The sequence below is a fragment of the Mus caroli genome, chromosome 7, assembly GCF_900094665.2.
Source record: "Mus caroli chromosome 7, CAROLI_EIJ_v1.1, whole genome shotgun sequence".
Lineage (NCBI taxonomy): Eukaryota > Metazoa > Chordata > Mammalia > Rodentia > Muridae > Mus > Mus caroli.
Genome location: NC_034576.1, coordinates 11592990 through 11605484, shown reverse-complemented (window position 1 = coordinate 11605484; position 12495 = coordinate 11592990). Strand labels below are relative to the sequence as shown.

Sequence of the window (12495 nt, the reverse complement as noted above, 5' to 3'; positions counted from 1 at the left end):
TCTTTTTATATATTGGATATTAGTCCTCTATCTGATTTAGGATTGGTAAAGATCCTTTCCCAATCTGTTGGTGGCCTTTTTGTCTTATTGACGGTGTCTTTTGTCTTACAGAAGCTTTGCAGTTTCATGAGGTCCCATTTGTCAATTCTCGATCTTACAGCACAAGCCATTGCTGTGAGCCTTTGTTTATCTTGATGTTTGGGTCTGTGAATTTGAGTTTGTTTGTTTTTGGCAACCCTGGTCAGTTTGTTTAGGACATCTGTTCGACTTCGACTCTGTGTCGTGTCATATGAGAATATAGAGCATATTCTTGGCAGAGACTACAGAAAGCAACCCTTTTAATAATGATCCATTGTGTGTGCTTTTGCATTCTTTTAAAGGTCATTTGTATATTTTTGTAATTTATGTTAATATCTGTGAGTACAGGGGAGACTGTGTGATTAATTTCTGATGTCCCAGTGAGGTTAGTGTTCATTATCTTCAGATCCTAGTGGTTAGGAAAGGTTTACAGGGCCTGAGAAGGTGGATTTGTTTTCTGCTAAGGCAAGAGCTGCAATGAGGATTTTTTGGGGATTCTCCTAACTCAGCTGTCCACCCATCCACTTTTCTCAGCTACAGCATTCAGGCCTAGAATACAACCCTTAATACTTGTTTGACCCATACTTCTTGTCTCCTGAAATCTGCGGGCTGGAGTCCAGGAAAACCCATCCAAGGGAACTTTTGGGCAGCCATGAAATGGTGGGGTCATTCTGCATCATGGTGTGCCACAATCTCTGTCTTATTTGTACTGGGAGTGTGACTTCATTCAGGCTGTTTGGTCTCACTAGGTCTTCTTTCTGCCTAGTAAGTCCCTGTAGCAGTGTAACCAGGTCTAGGGCCAGGTAGAGCAAGTAAAGCATGCTTAGGAGTAGAGCTCACTTGAGATTCTCAAGGTGGTCTTATTCCCCTGGTCCTGACACCCAGAGGTTCATGTTGAAGGGGGGTGGGCCTCTGGCTGTTCAGGTCAGGCTGTTGCCTCCTATTGCCATAGGAGTTTTCTTTTTAGGTAAAGGAAATGGGGGCATATGGTTCTTTCCTATTCCTAGGGGCTGACAGGGTCCTCCACTGATTAGGCTATTGGCTTATGCGTGCTTCTACTTAGTCCTTGGGCCCCATACCTCTTCTGTGTTCAGAGCAGAGCAGGGAAAGTGGAGGAGGAGATGGATCCCAAACAGTTGACTGAGGGCTGCTGTGCCACCTGAAAAGAAGCAGAGGTAATGGTGATGTGATGACCCCAGTGGTGAAGTGGATGTGGGGAGGATCCGTTAGGGACTCTAGGCAGGGAGAACTTCATGAGGAATTTGGAGCAAGAAGGATGGAGCAGCTATGTCAGTTTGTAGGTAGAACCTGAGCCCAGCACTCACTGTGAATATTCTCCCCACCTACACCTTGGGTTTATTTTTTGTACATGTAGAGGCTTGTGAGACTGCGAAGATGACATGAGCCCCCAAGAAGGCCTGGTTTGATAAATCTGTATGTGTGGACATCTTAGCAAGTTTACAGTTAACTTTGTGGACACAAGTTCTGTGTAGGATGAATGTGCCTGATGGGTAAAGAAAGCAAAGTTATGTGCCCACATAACTATTCATTTGTTACATAGAGTTCTGTATCCACAGTTCTGGTGGCTGTGTTGTCTCACTGAGGGTGACATTACACTTCATATCAAAAGATGCTCCAGGAGAATCCGAGGTAGAATGTGGGTAAAGAAAAGAGCCTAGAATGGAGGCTGGCAGAAAGGCAGTAGCATAGAAACATGTTAGGGCTCTGGCTGCCTTGCTATAGGACAAAGGTGAGTAGTCACCATCAAGACAACCTCAAGGGCTTAAAATGTTATCTGAGGCTTTATATTGCCTTTGTTCTAGGAGTATGAATGAGGGGATGTATTTTTAAACTTGAGGTAGTGAAGGAAACCCAAAGTAAGACAGATCTGGGAAACTGGAAATTTGTTTTTAAAAAGAAGAATCAATAGAACATGAAGTGGTTGACACACAGGTTTAAAACAATAATGTTAGGATGATGAAGATAGGGACAGAGGATGACATGATGGAGCCAGGTAGAGCTCTTACCTGACAGCTATAAGGAAAGCAGGCAGTTTCCCTACCCTCAGAGAGAAAGAGATCATAAGAAAATGCTAAGCGTTAGTGGGTGGTCTAAGGATCCTCAGTGCAGATGCTGGGGCAAAAAGGAATGAGTACTGCCATTGTAGGTGTGGTAGGGGTGAGGCTGTCCCTGTAGCTAGGTTATTCTATTCTTTCATTTATTCTTCACATAGGTCCTGAATGACCCCAGATAGATGGGTATGAGATTCCATATTGGCCATTAGACATACATAGGATGCCCTTTAATAAAGATACATATTTCATAAAAGGCATAGTGAACAAATACTGAAGCCAGAGCTGCTGGGCCTATAGTGACCTGTCTATAAATAACCCTGCTCTCTTAGGGATAAGGTTTCAATGTGGGAGACAAGCAGTATGCAGATATAAAGTAGTATGAAAGAAGTGTGTGTGAGAAGACATGTTGGGACTATGGACCTTGAGGGACCACTTTAGAGTTCAGCCCTGTAAAACATGAGAAAGGTGCCTGTAGGGTAAGCTGGGGTTAGGTAGGGAGACAGCTGTTGTCATGGACAGATTTTATTTTGAATTCCTTGATTATTTTTAGAAGGAAAAACCCCAAGCCTTTCATTTGAATGGTCCTGCAGAGGACAATGGTATATACTGGGTTTGGGTGGGTTTTGGAGTTTATTTTATGTGTGGTAGTGTTTTGCCTTCATGCATGTGATACATGCATGCCTGATGCCCTCACAGGTCAAAGGGATCATAAGATGCCCTGGAACTGTAGTTATAGAGGTGAGCCACCATGTAGGTGCTGCAAATTGAATCTGGGTACTCTGCCAGAGCAATAAGTATCCTTAACTAGTAGTTTTTTGTTTTTATATTTAATTTTTTTATTAGATATTCTTTTCATTTACATTTCAAATGTTATCCCCTTTCCTAGTTTCTTCTCTGAAAGTCCCCCCGCCCTGCTCCCCAACCCACCCACTCCCACTTCCTGGCCCTGGCATTCCCCTGTACTGGGGCATATAATCTTTGCAAGACAGGAGCTCTAGGGGGTACTGGTTAGTTCATATTGTTATTCTTCCTATAGGGTTGCAGACCTCTTTAGCTCCTTGGGTATTTTCTCTAGCTCCTTCATTGGGGGCCCGCTGTTCCATACAATAGATGACTGTGAGTATTTACCAGGCAGAGAGAGCCTCACAGGAGACAGCTATATCAGGGTCCTGTCAGCACAATTTTGTTGGCATATACAATAGTGTCTGGGTTTGGTGGTGGTTTATGAGATCTAGTAGTTTTTTTTTTTTTTTTTTTTTTTTAAGATTTATTTATTATTATATGTAAGTACACTATAGCTGTCTTCAGATGCACCAGAAGAGGGCATCAGATCTCAATTCAGATGGTTGTAAGCCACCATGTGGTTGCTGGTATTTGAACTCAGGACCTTCAGAAGAGCAGTCAGTGATCTTAACCTCTAAGCCATCTCTCCAGCCTGAGATCTAGTAGTTTTAATGAGAAGAACAATGCTGCACTGAGATCCTTCTTGTTTTGGGGAACTAAAGTTCCAATAATAAAGACTTAGATGTTATAGTGATGTTGTAAATCTGACTTGGTGTGATACGACCTATATCATATATACAATATACATAGTAAAAATGAATTTACTGATATTGTATGGTATATTCATCTAGGTTTATAGCTGGGGTCTCACTCTGTGGGCATCTGTTTTGTTGATGTCCTTTGCTTTTCCTCAGGTACTGCTGACCTCTCCTGGTTACCCTGTTATCTTTGCTGTCTTTGCTGAGTTCTTGGCACAGTTATATTTCTGTGGCAGCCTGTGAAGATGCTGCCTTTGGAGAGGGTGTTAGCCTCTCCTAGAAGCTCTCCACCCCAACCAGAACCATCTACTCTGCGGTCAAAAGATACAGCACAGCAGGAAGAACCTGGCCAGCAGGAGGAACCCATCCAGCAGGAAGGACTCATTAAGCAACAAGAACCTAGCCAGCAGGAGGAATGCAGGAGGCAGGAGGAACTCATCCAGAAAGAAGAACCCATCCAGCTGCTGGAGACTAGTCAGAGGGAAGAATTCAGTGAGCAGGATAATCCTCCCAACCAGGGGAATGAACTCAGTGAGCAGCAAGAACCTAGTCAGCAGGATGAGCCCAGTCAAGAGGAAGAGTCTGTCCAACTGCAAGAACCCAGCCAGTGGGGAGAACCCGGCCAAAAGGATGTACCCATGGAGCAGGAAGAACCTATGCAGCAGGATGAGCCCAGCCAGTGGGAAGAACCCATGCAGCAGGATGAACCCATGCAGCAGGAAGAACTCATGCAGCAGACAGAGCCCATTGAGCAGGATAAGCCCATCCAACAGGAAGAACTCACCCAGCAGGAGGAGCCCATTCAGCAGGATGCTTCCATCCAACATGAACTCATTCATCAGGTGAGGCCCATCCAGAAGGAATTGATTCTGCAGGAGGAGTTCATTCAGCAGGATAAGTCCACCCAAAAAGAAGAATTTATTCAGCAAGAGAAGCCAATTCAGCAGGTAGGGTTCAGTGAACAGGAGAAACCCAGCCAGCAGGAGGAACCCAGCCAGCAGGAGGAGTCCAGCCAGCAGGAGGAACCCAGCCAGCAGGAGGAGCTCAGTCAACAGAAAGAGCCTAGCCAGAAGGATCAACCCAGCCAGCAGGAGGAGCTCAGCCAACAGAAAGAGCCTAGCCAGAAGGATCAACCCAGCCAACAGGAGGAACCCAGCCAACAGCAAGAGCCTAGCCAGAAGGATCAACCCAGCCAGCAGGAGGAGCTCAGTCAACAGCAAGAGCCTAGCCAGAAGGATCAACCCAGCCAACAGGAGGAACCCAGCCAACAGCAAGAGCCTAGCCAGAAGGATCAACCCAGCCAACANCAGAAGGATCAACCCAGCCAACAGGAGGAACCCAGCCAACAGCAAGAGCCTAGCCAGAAGGATCAACCCAGCCAACAGGAGGAACCCAGCCAACAACAAGAGCCTAGGAAGAAGGATCAACCCAGGCAGCAGGAGGAGCTCAGCCAACAGCAAGAGCCTAGCCAGAAAGATCAACCCAACCAACAGGAGGAACCCAGCCAACAACAAGAGCCTACCCAGAAGGATCAACCCAGCCAGCAGGAGGAACCCAGCCAACAGGAAGAGCCTAGCCAGAAGGATCAGTGCAACCAACAGGAAAAGCCTAGCCAGCTGAAGGAAACAGAAACCATCACTGAGAGATCTGCTGCTGACCTTGAGTTTTCCCGCCTCCGCTTCCGGGAGTTTGTCTACCAGGAGGCAGCTGGGCCTCACCAGACTTTGGCCAGGCTTCATGAGTTATGCCGCCAGTGGCTGAGGCCCGAGGCCTGCTCCAAAGAGCAGATCCTGGAGCTGCTTGTTCTGGAGCAGTTCCTGGGCATCTTGCCAGACAGGGTCCGTCCCTGGGTGGTAGCCCAGTATCCCGAGAATTGCAAGAAAGCTGCCTCCCTGGTGGAGGGTATCTCTGACATCCTGGAGGAGCCAGGTGAGGCTGCCACCCTAGAAGAAAGCATGCCTTAGAGGAGACGGGCAGGAGGTCCTGGAAGGATTGGAATCTGCAACATAGAGTTCAGACCCCAGCCGTGGCTTTCCTGAGAGTGTAGTCACCCCATGTGTTAAGGGGCACAGAGACAACCATCCCTGAGCTGGTAAGGGAGCCCCTCAGTCACCAGGGACCGGAGCCCCCTCCTCTGTGCCCAGTGGCATTTCTATCAGGCTTGCCTCATGGACTAGGACACTCACTGCCTTGGGTTCCTGCCCTCACATTTGCTTTCCAGATGTTTGGAGGGCAATCAAAGGCAGGTACCAGGCTCTTAAAAACTAGGTAAATATTCTGGGTGGATTGGTAGCTGGAGGTTTTCTCTGTATCTAAGGGTGGGGCCTGAGAGATGGGTGGTGATGGTCTCTAGCCTAGAGACTCAGGCCATGCTTTGGGTCCATATCTGGCCCTTTGTGGATTTGCTGTGTGTCAACCTATTGGAATCACTATTGCCTTGATTGTACACAGGAATGATGTTGTGTTCTCCGGGTGGGTCATCATCGTTATTCAGCGAGGGAGACGATGAGAGGTGTCCTGAGCCCTTGCTGCTACCATGTGGGTTGCTAAGTCCTAACAGAAACTTAAGACCTAGGGACATCCTGGTACGCCGTGATACTTGTAAGTAGCAGCGATCGTCTTGCTGTGGCTGGCCTTCACTGAGGAGGTGCATGGGGTCTGTGGTTGGGAAAGGGAGGGTGTGGTTGGTGGAGGCAGCATGAAAGCCAGCGGGAAGTCATGTAGCAAGGCATGGATGTCTGAATCATAGTGGGGACTTATTTCTGTAGGTTCTTGTGTATATTACATATGTATTTTTTTTCTCAATTTGCTTTACAAAATTTGTCAGCCGTACATGGGTATTAACCAAAAAAATAATGTCATTGTGGATATAATTCAATGCCAGTGTAGGATACTTCCTATTAGCAGCATGAGGCTCTAAGTCAAACCCTCACCTTTTACTGCCAAAAATTATTTTTCTCCTTACCCTATCGTAGAGGGTCTTAGGGTTTTACTGCTGTGAACAGACAGATACCATGACCAAAGCAACTCTTATAAGGACAATATTTAGTTGAGGCTGGGTTACAGGTTCAGAAGTTTAGTCCAGTATTGTCAAGGCAGGAGCATGACAGTGTCCAGGTAGGCATGGTGTAGGAGAGTTCTACATCTTCTATCTGAAGGCTGCTAGGAGAAGACTGGCTTCTAGGAAGCTGGGATGAGGGTCTTAAAGCCCATCACCACAATGGCAAACTTCCTCCAACAAGGCCACACCTCCTAATAGTACCACTCCCTGGGCCAAGCATATTCAAACCTTTACCTAGAGCATGTATGTATGTTCGTGTCTTTCTGTACATCATATATGTGTATACAAGATCTGTGGGACTATGGTGTACTTGTGCCCTCTCATTTGTTATTCAAATAGGGCAGCTGTGGTCAAAGTTTTGGTTCCTCAGCTGCTCAGCATTCTGTATACTCAGTCTTTCTGTTTTGCTTTTTAAAATAGGCTACAGTATCCTAGCCTTACTGTTGCACTCTAGCTTGTGTGACATGGTCTCCTAACAACCACTGGCCAGAGGGCACATACACTTTAACATTCCTGTGATTATTTAAAACCTTTGTGATATACTGCAAGCCGGCATAAAATGGTGCCCACTGTTTGCTATTTAACATTTCTACCAATCTAGTTGGCACAAAAAATAAGTCCGTGCTTTGTGATCTGAGTTGGCATTTCTGGGTCACTGATAAGCTTGAATGTCTTTATGGTTTTTTAGTTTTGTGTGCACCCTGCTTTGTCAATTGCAGAGAAGTAGAGAGTTGACTGAGCTTTGGACCTGCGTGTGCAGGAGGAGTTTTTTCTGCATTTGTCCTGGGGCCTCTCTGGGAGGGTGTGGGATATACTTATTTTTGGAGTTGCATAGCCACTGAGAACTTGTTTCCTCAGCTCCCCTTCTACCAGCTTGGCCTACTCTGGAATCTGTGCATTTGGATCGAGAGCATACAGAGGGAGAAAAGAGTAAAGAGGCCAACTCTGCCACAGCTGAGCTGAAGGTGGGTGAAGGGGCTCCTCTTGGCCCTGGGAGGCTGATCTTGCCTAGCAGCTCACATGGCCTTTCCCTTTTGACTGTTGACTTTATTCCTTCTCTCAATAGTAACACTCGGGCACAGCAAAGGATTATGGGCTCAATATCTATAGTGCTGTGGCTGAGAAAGCTGCCCTTGAGAAAACTCAAGGGTAACCTGAGGAAGGTTATTGCCTTAGTGCAGTTTAGGGTGGGCCAGAGCTGTTGTTCTAGAGTTCATTATCATTTCCACAGGGGCCTCTACAGTCGGAATGGGACCACCTGGATCCCACAGAGGATAACCTGACGAGTTACAGCAAGCTGCTCCTGTGGGGTGAGACCCACCTCCCACTGGCTCACGTTCCACCCTGCATCCTCTTCCAGAACTGTTGGCATGGAGGATTCTGACCCTGTCCCAGGAACTGTAGTTGGGACACCAAGGGTGATTTAAGTGTTTGAAGCTGAATATGTTTTAAGTGGCTTTGAATTAGGATTTGTTTGCCAAGGTCTCCACTTCTTCTGGTCAATGCTTTGGAGTTCCATCTGGGGCTTTCTGTTTGCAGCCCTGGCCTATGAGAACGGAAAGATCTGGATTTGGAAAGACCTCCTGACTTAAAGCCTCTAGCACTCTCCCCTTGTTTGTGCAGAGCTGGGCCTCGGGAATGGTCTTTCACTGAAGTGCTTACTCTGGAATCTTGATTTGTAGGGATGCTTATATCTAGACTCCTGAGGTTATTTATTTATTTAGGTTCTAATTTTGTTTTTTACTTTTATTGGTACTGGGGATTGCCCTGCTACTGAGCTTCAACTTTGCTCCACTCTAGACATTACCCATTTTCTAGCTGCTCCATAGGTAGCCTCCAGCCTCACATAGCATCTTCCTCTTTGCCTCTGCTGCCTTCTTTAGAAACCTCAGCTTTGGGCTGGTGAGATGGCTCAGTGGGTAAGAGCACCCGACTGCTCTTCCAAAGGTCCGAAGTTCAAATCCCAGCAACCACATGGTGGCTCACAACCACCCGTAACGAGATCTGATGCCCTCTTCTGGTGTGTCTGAAGACAGTTACAGTATACTTACATATAATAAATAAATAAATAAATAAATCTTAAAAAAAAAAAAAAAGAAACCTCAGCTTTCCAGGGGTTCTGACTAGAGGGCAGCTTTGATGGTGGTAGTCGGGATAGGAATTGTCCTGATGCAGAGAAGAAGGTAGTTGCAGTCTGTGTCCCAGAGATCCAATGAGACATGAAGCCTCTTAGCTTTTTTGTCTGTTTTTCCTTTACTTTTTCTTTTTTTCCCTCTAAACCCCAGGGTGTCAATTTTCCCAGGCTGGTCCAACTTCCATGCTGGAGACAGAGGAACCTTGTGCAGTGGAAAAACTGCCAGGGGGCAGCCTCCCAGGTAAGGTTGAGTTACGTAGTGATATGGGCCTGGTGGGTGTGCAACACTTTCATTAGCCTCAACAAAGACTCCAGCTTTGACTTTAATCATTTTCCTATCCACTGTGTGGGGGAAGAATGCCGTTTCATTATTTTTCGCAGCATAATGAACTCCTATAAAGCATGTCACCCAAAACACTACACACTTAAATGATCTGTCAATTGACTAAGTTCAACTCCGTAGCCCTTCTGCTACTTTTAGGTGGTTCCTTAGGGCCACACACAGTCATATTCGTTCAGAGGCCTATCTAGGGCACAGATATCCCAGTCATCTCTCCACATGCTGCCCAGTGACACTGGCTCTCAGTGGAGCTGAGGTGAGGCTGTGGACCTTAGTTTTTTTGATTGCTTCTCTAAAGGGCTGGGCTTTGGCTTTCTCACAGATGCCTCTCGGTTTCATGGGGGAGAATCCTAGAGGGCAAAAGCACATACCACACCTCTGCATGTTTTGTGTGCATGCTACTGTTCCAGGGCCAAGCCAGAGACTATAGTGGTTCATTGAGCATCATGGGTAGAACTGGGTAGCTTGCCAAGACTCATTTAGTTCTTACCAGTGACAGACATGTCCCCTGAACCATCTCATAGTTCTTTGCTTCCTCCATTACTAAGTCACTTTAGTCAAGAAAGATGGCTTCAGATCTTCATCCACAGGAGGCTCCTTCTTAACATTTGAATTTCTGACCAGAATATACATGGTCACCTTTACCTACAAAACACTCTGGGAGTGATTAGCATTGAGCTCAGCAGGCATTCTGAGTGTCAAAGAAAGAAGGGCATATAGATTGGGAGAGGGAAGAGCAGATAATGGGTCTTGTGAGGCTCATGGTACTGCACTGTGTGATGTCTTGAGTTGTAAAGAGGATTAGGCTGTGCATGTCAAGAGTTCTTAGCTGATGCCCCTTCCCCTGTGCTTAGCCCTTTGGGCCTCACAATTTATTATATTTTTCTTGACTTTTGTTCGTCAGTTTATGACTCAGAGACTGGGAAATAGGACTGCTCACATTGTGACTTTGTTTCAGACAGCACCAGGCAGCAGGAAAGCAAAGGAAATGTGTGTGAGGAAGTCTCCCTGGGGGAGACACTGATGGAGAGTCTTTCAGGGGATGTTCCTGTTAGTGCTTCAATAGATACTGCCCTGGAGGAGGAACAGCAACCTCAGAAGGCTCTGGATGCCGAGGGTGAAGATTCAAGCCCTGCCAGTCCCCAGAGGCAATCAGTCATCCAGCAGTCAGCCCAGGACAAGGATAGGCCACATCAAGGCACTGGGACAAAGAGGCCCCATCCAGATGACGAGGATGAAATGGCCCCTGAGTGTCTTTCCAGCACCAGCAGCTACCAGCTGCCATTTGATGCAGGGAAAGTGCTTCATGTGGATGGTCATGATTCTGGGCAGGACTCAGGAACCTCTGCTGGGGGATGCTCTTCAGCTGATAAGTCTGATGCATCTCAAGGGAAGCCCTACACATGCAGTGAATGTGGGGAGGCCTTTGCATGGATCTCCAACCTTATGGAGCATCACAAGAGTCATGGCAGTGAGACATGCTATGTGAGCCAGGGCTGCTAGGAACCCTTCCAGTTCTGCTTGGTTGTGGTCAAGCACCACAAGAGTCACATACAAAAAACCAAACAAAGCCACACTCAGAGCCCTTCTCTGCCAGAAGCCAAACTCACTGGTGGGAGAGTTGGCAGCTTCTAGTGTGTGGGTGGTTTTCTTTATACAACCTGAGGTATAAGGCTAAGCAGCTCTGCTATGACTGTCCCATGACATGACAGTTATGAGTGACCCTAAGGCTCATGTGTGGTAGTGGATTCTTGAGGTATTTCTACAGGCACATCTGTGCTTATTTTCTGGATGCTAATGTGCTGAAAAGAACTGGAAAGGGGCAGGGCCCTCATCTTAAAAACACACTTTGGTCTGATGTTATATTCTGTAAACCATCAGATGTGAGGGAAGACTCCATTTCTGCAGTATTTTAATACCACTTATACTTTGGTCATTTGACATTGTACAAAGTGTTGAGTTGCCTTAAATGTGATCTATTGGCGCTTTCTTGAGCCCTCCTTGCCTCAGTTGCTTCTCCTTGAGCTCCCTGTTTGTTCACACATAATTCTTGCCATCTATTCTGGCCTTTTCATAGGTACGTGATAACAGGTTTACTTCTGAATCCGTAAGAGCAAAAGCTGTTTCTTAGTTCAAATTATGTCTTCATATGTGGAGTAGCTTGCAAAGATCACAAAATATGCTGACTTCAGACTGGGTTTCAGCCCATTAGTGAGTTGTGAGGTGCAGTCAGTGGATGGCCACTGAGATTACAGAACAGTGAAATGGAATGAAAGTAGATCAGAATGCATCATGTAGTAAAGGCAAATACTGTTCTGTGAGGCTTCTCAGCGGAGTGTCTGAGAGCTTGCTACCACGTCAAATGTATCTGTTGAGGGGTACAAACATACAGGTTGAAGAAACGATCTGTATCCGAGCTGAGAGAACCAAATGTGACCTACATAGGTGATCTTATGGTTTTGCTTTGAACTTCAGATTACAACATTGTTTCTATTGCCTGACCATAAATGTAATTGCCCTGCAGATACAAAAAGGATGTCTTTTTCTGTCAGTGTCTGAGTAGGCAATTTGTGTAACCCCCAAATCAGAGGCTTACCATAATAAAGTATTTATTTCTTCATTCATATTATACCTCATTGTTTTGTGATTGTGCAGCTGCTTCCTTGAATGTTGGTGATGGGACATTTTCTTCCCTACAGTGAGCAAGTCTGGGAACCAGACACCATCCTTGCTGTAGCTTTCTTTCTATGGGATTCTTGGAACCTGGGAGAAGACACAAATCACTTCCATTCCTAAAGCCTCAGAGCAATGGCTCAACTTGGAGCCACATATCAGACAGCCTGCATATCAGATATCTACATTATGATTCATAACTACCAAATTACAGTTAGAAAGTAGCAATGATAATTGTATGATTGGGGGGGGTCACCACAACATGAAGAGTATTAAAGGGTCATTAGGAAGGTTGAGAACCACTGCCTTAGAAAACTGATCAGATGGCCTCAGCGCCTGTAAGGATCCTGGCACTGCATATTTAGCTGCTTTTCTCTGCTGATCTAAGTTTTCTTTTGGTAAAAACAAGTCTAAATGTGTTTTCCTAACTTACCTGTCACCCTATTTTCCCCCATTGTCATAGCTTTTCCTGTGCTACATCCTGGTACTCCATCTCCAGGTTCTTTCTTTCTTTCTTTCTTTCTTTCTTTCTTTCTTTCTTTCTTTCTTTCTTTCTTTCTTTCTTTCTTTCTTTCTTTCTTTCTTTCTTTCTT

At 45.9% G+C, this 12495-nt stretch overlaps 1 protein-coding gene across 1 annotated transcript in view; it reads left to right on the top strand.

The window, feature by feature from the left end:
• The window catches only part of Zscan18 (zinc finger and SCAN domain containing 18), a 14595-nt gene extending 2737 nt beyond the window's left edge, over positions 1-11858 (top strand). Inside the window, exons 2-7 of the mRNA XM_029479250.1 lie at positions 3851-5623; positions 6146-6295; positions 7614-7720; positions 7987-8065; positions 9041-9130; positions 10188-11858. Coding sequence (XP_029335110.1) covers positions 3940-5623; positions 6146-6295; positions 7614-7720; positions 7987-8065; positions 9041-9130; positions 10188-10732 — 2655 coding nt within the window. The 5' untranslated portion in view covers positions 3851-3939 and the 3' untranslated portion in view covers positions 10733-11858. The remainder of the gene's footprint in view (positions 1-3850; positions 5624-6145; positions 6296-7613; positions 7721-7986; positions 8066-9040; positions 9131-10187) is intronic.
• The last annotated feature ends 637 nt before the right edge of the window (positions 11859-12495 follow it).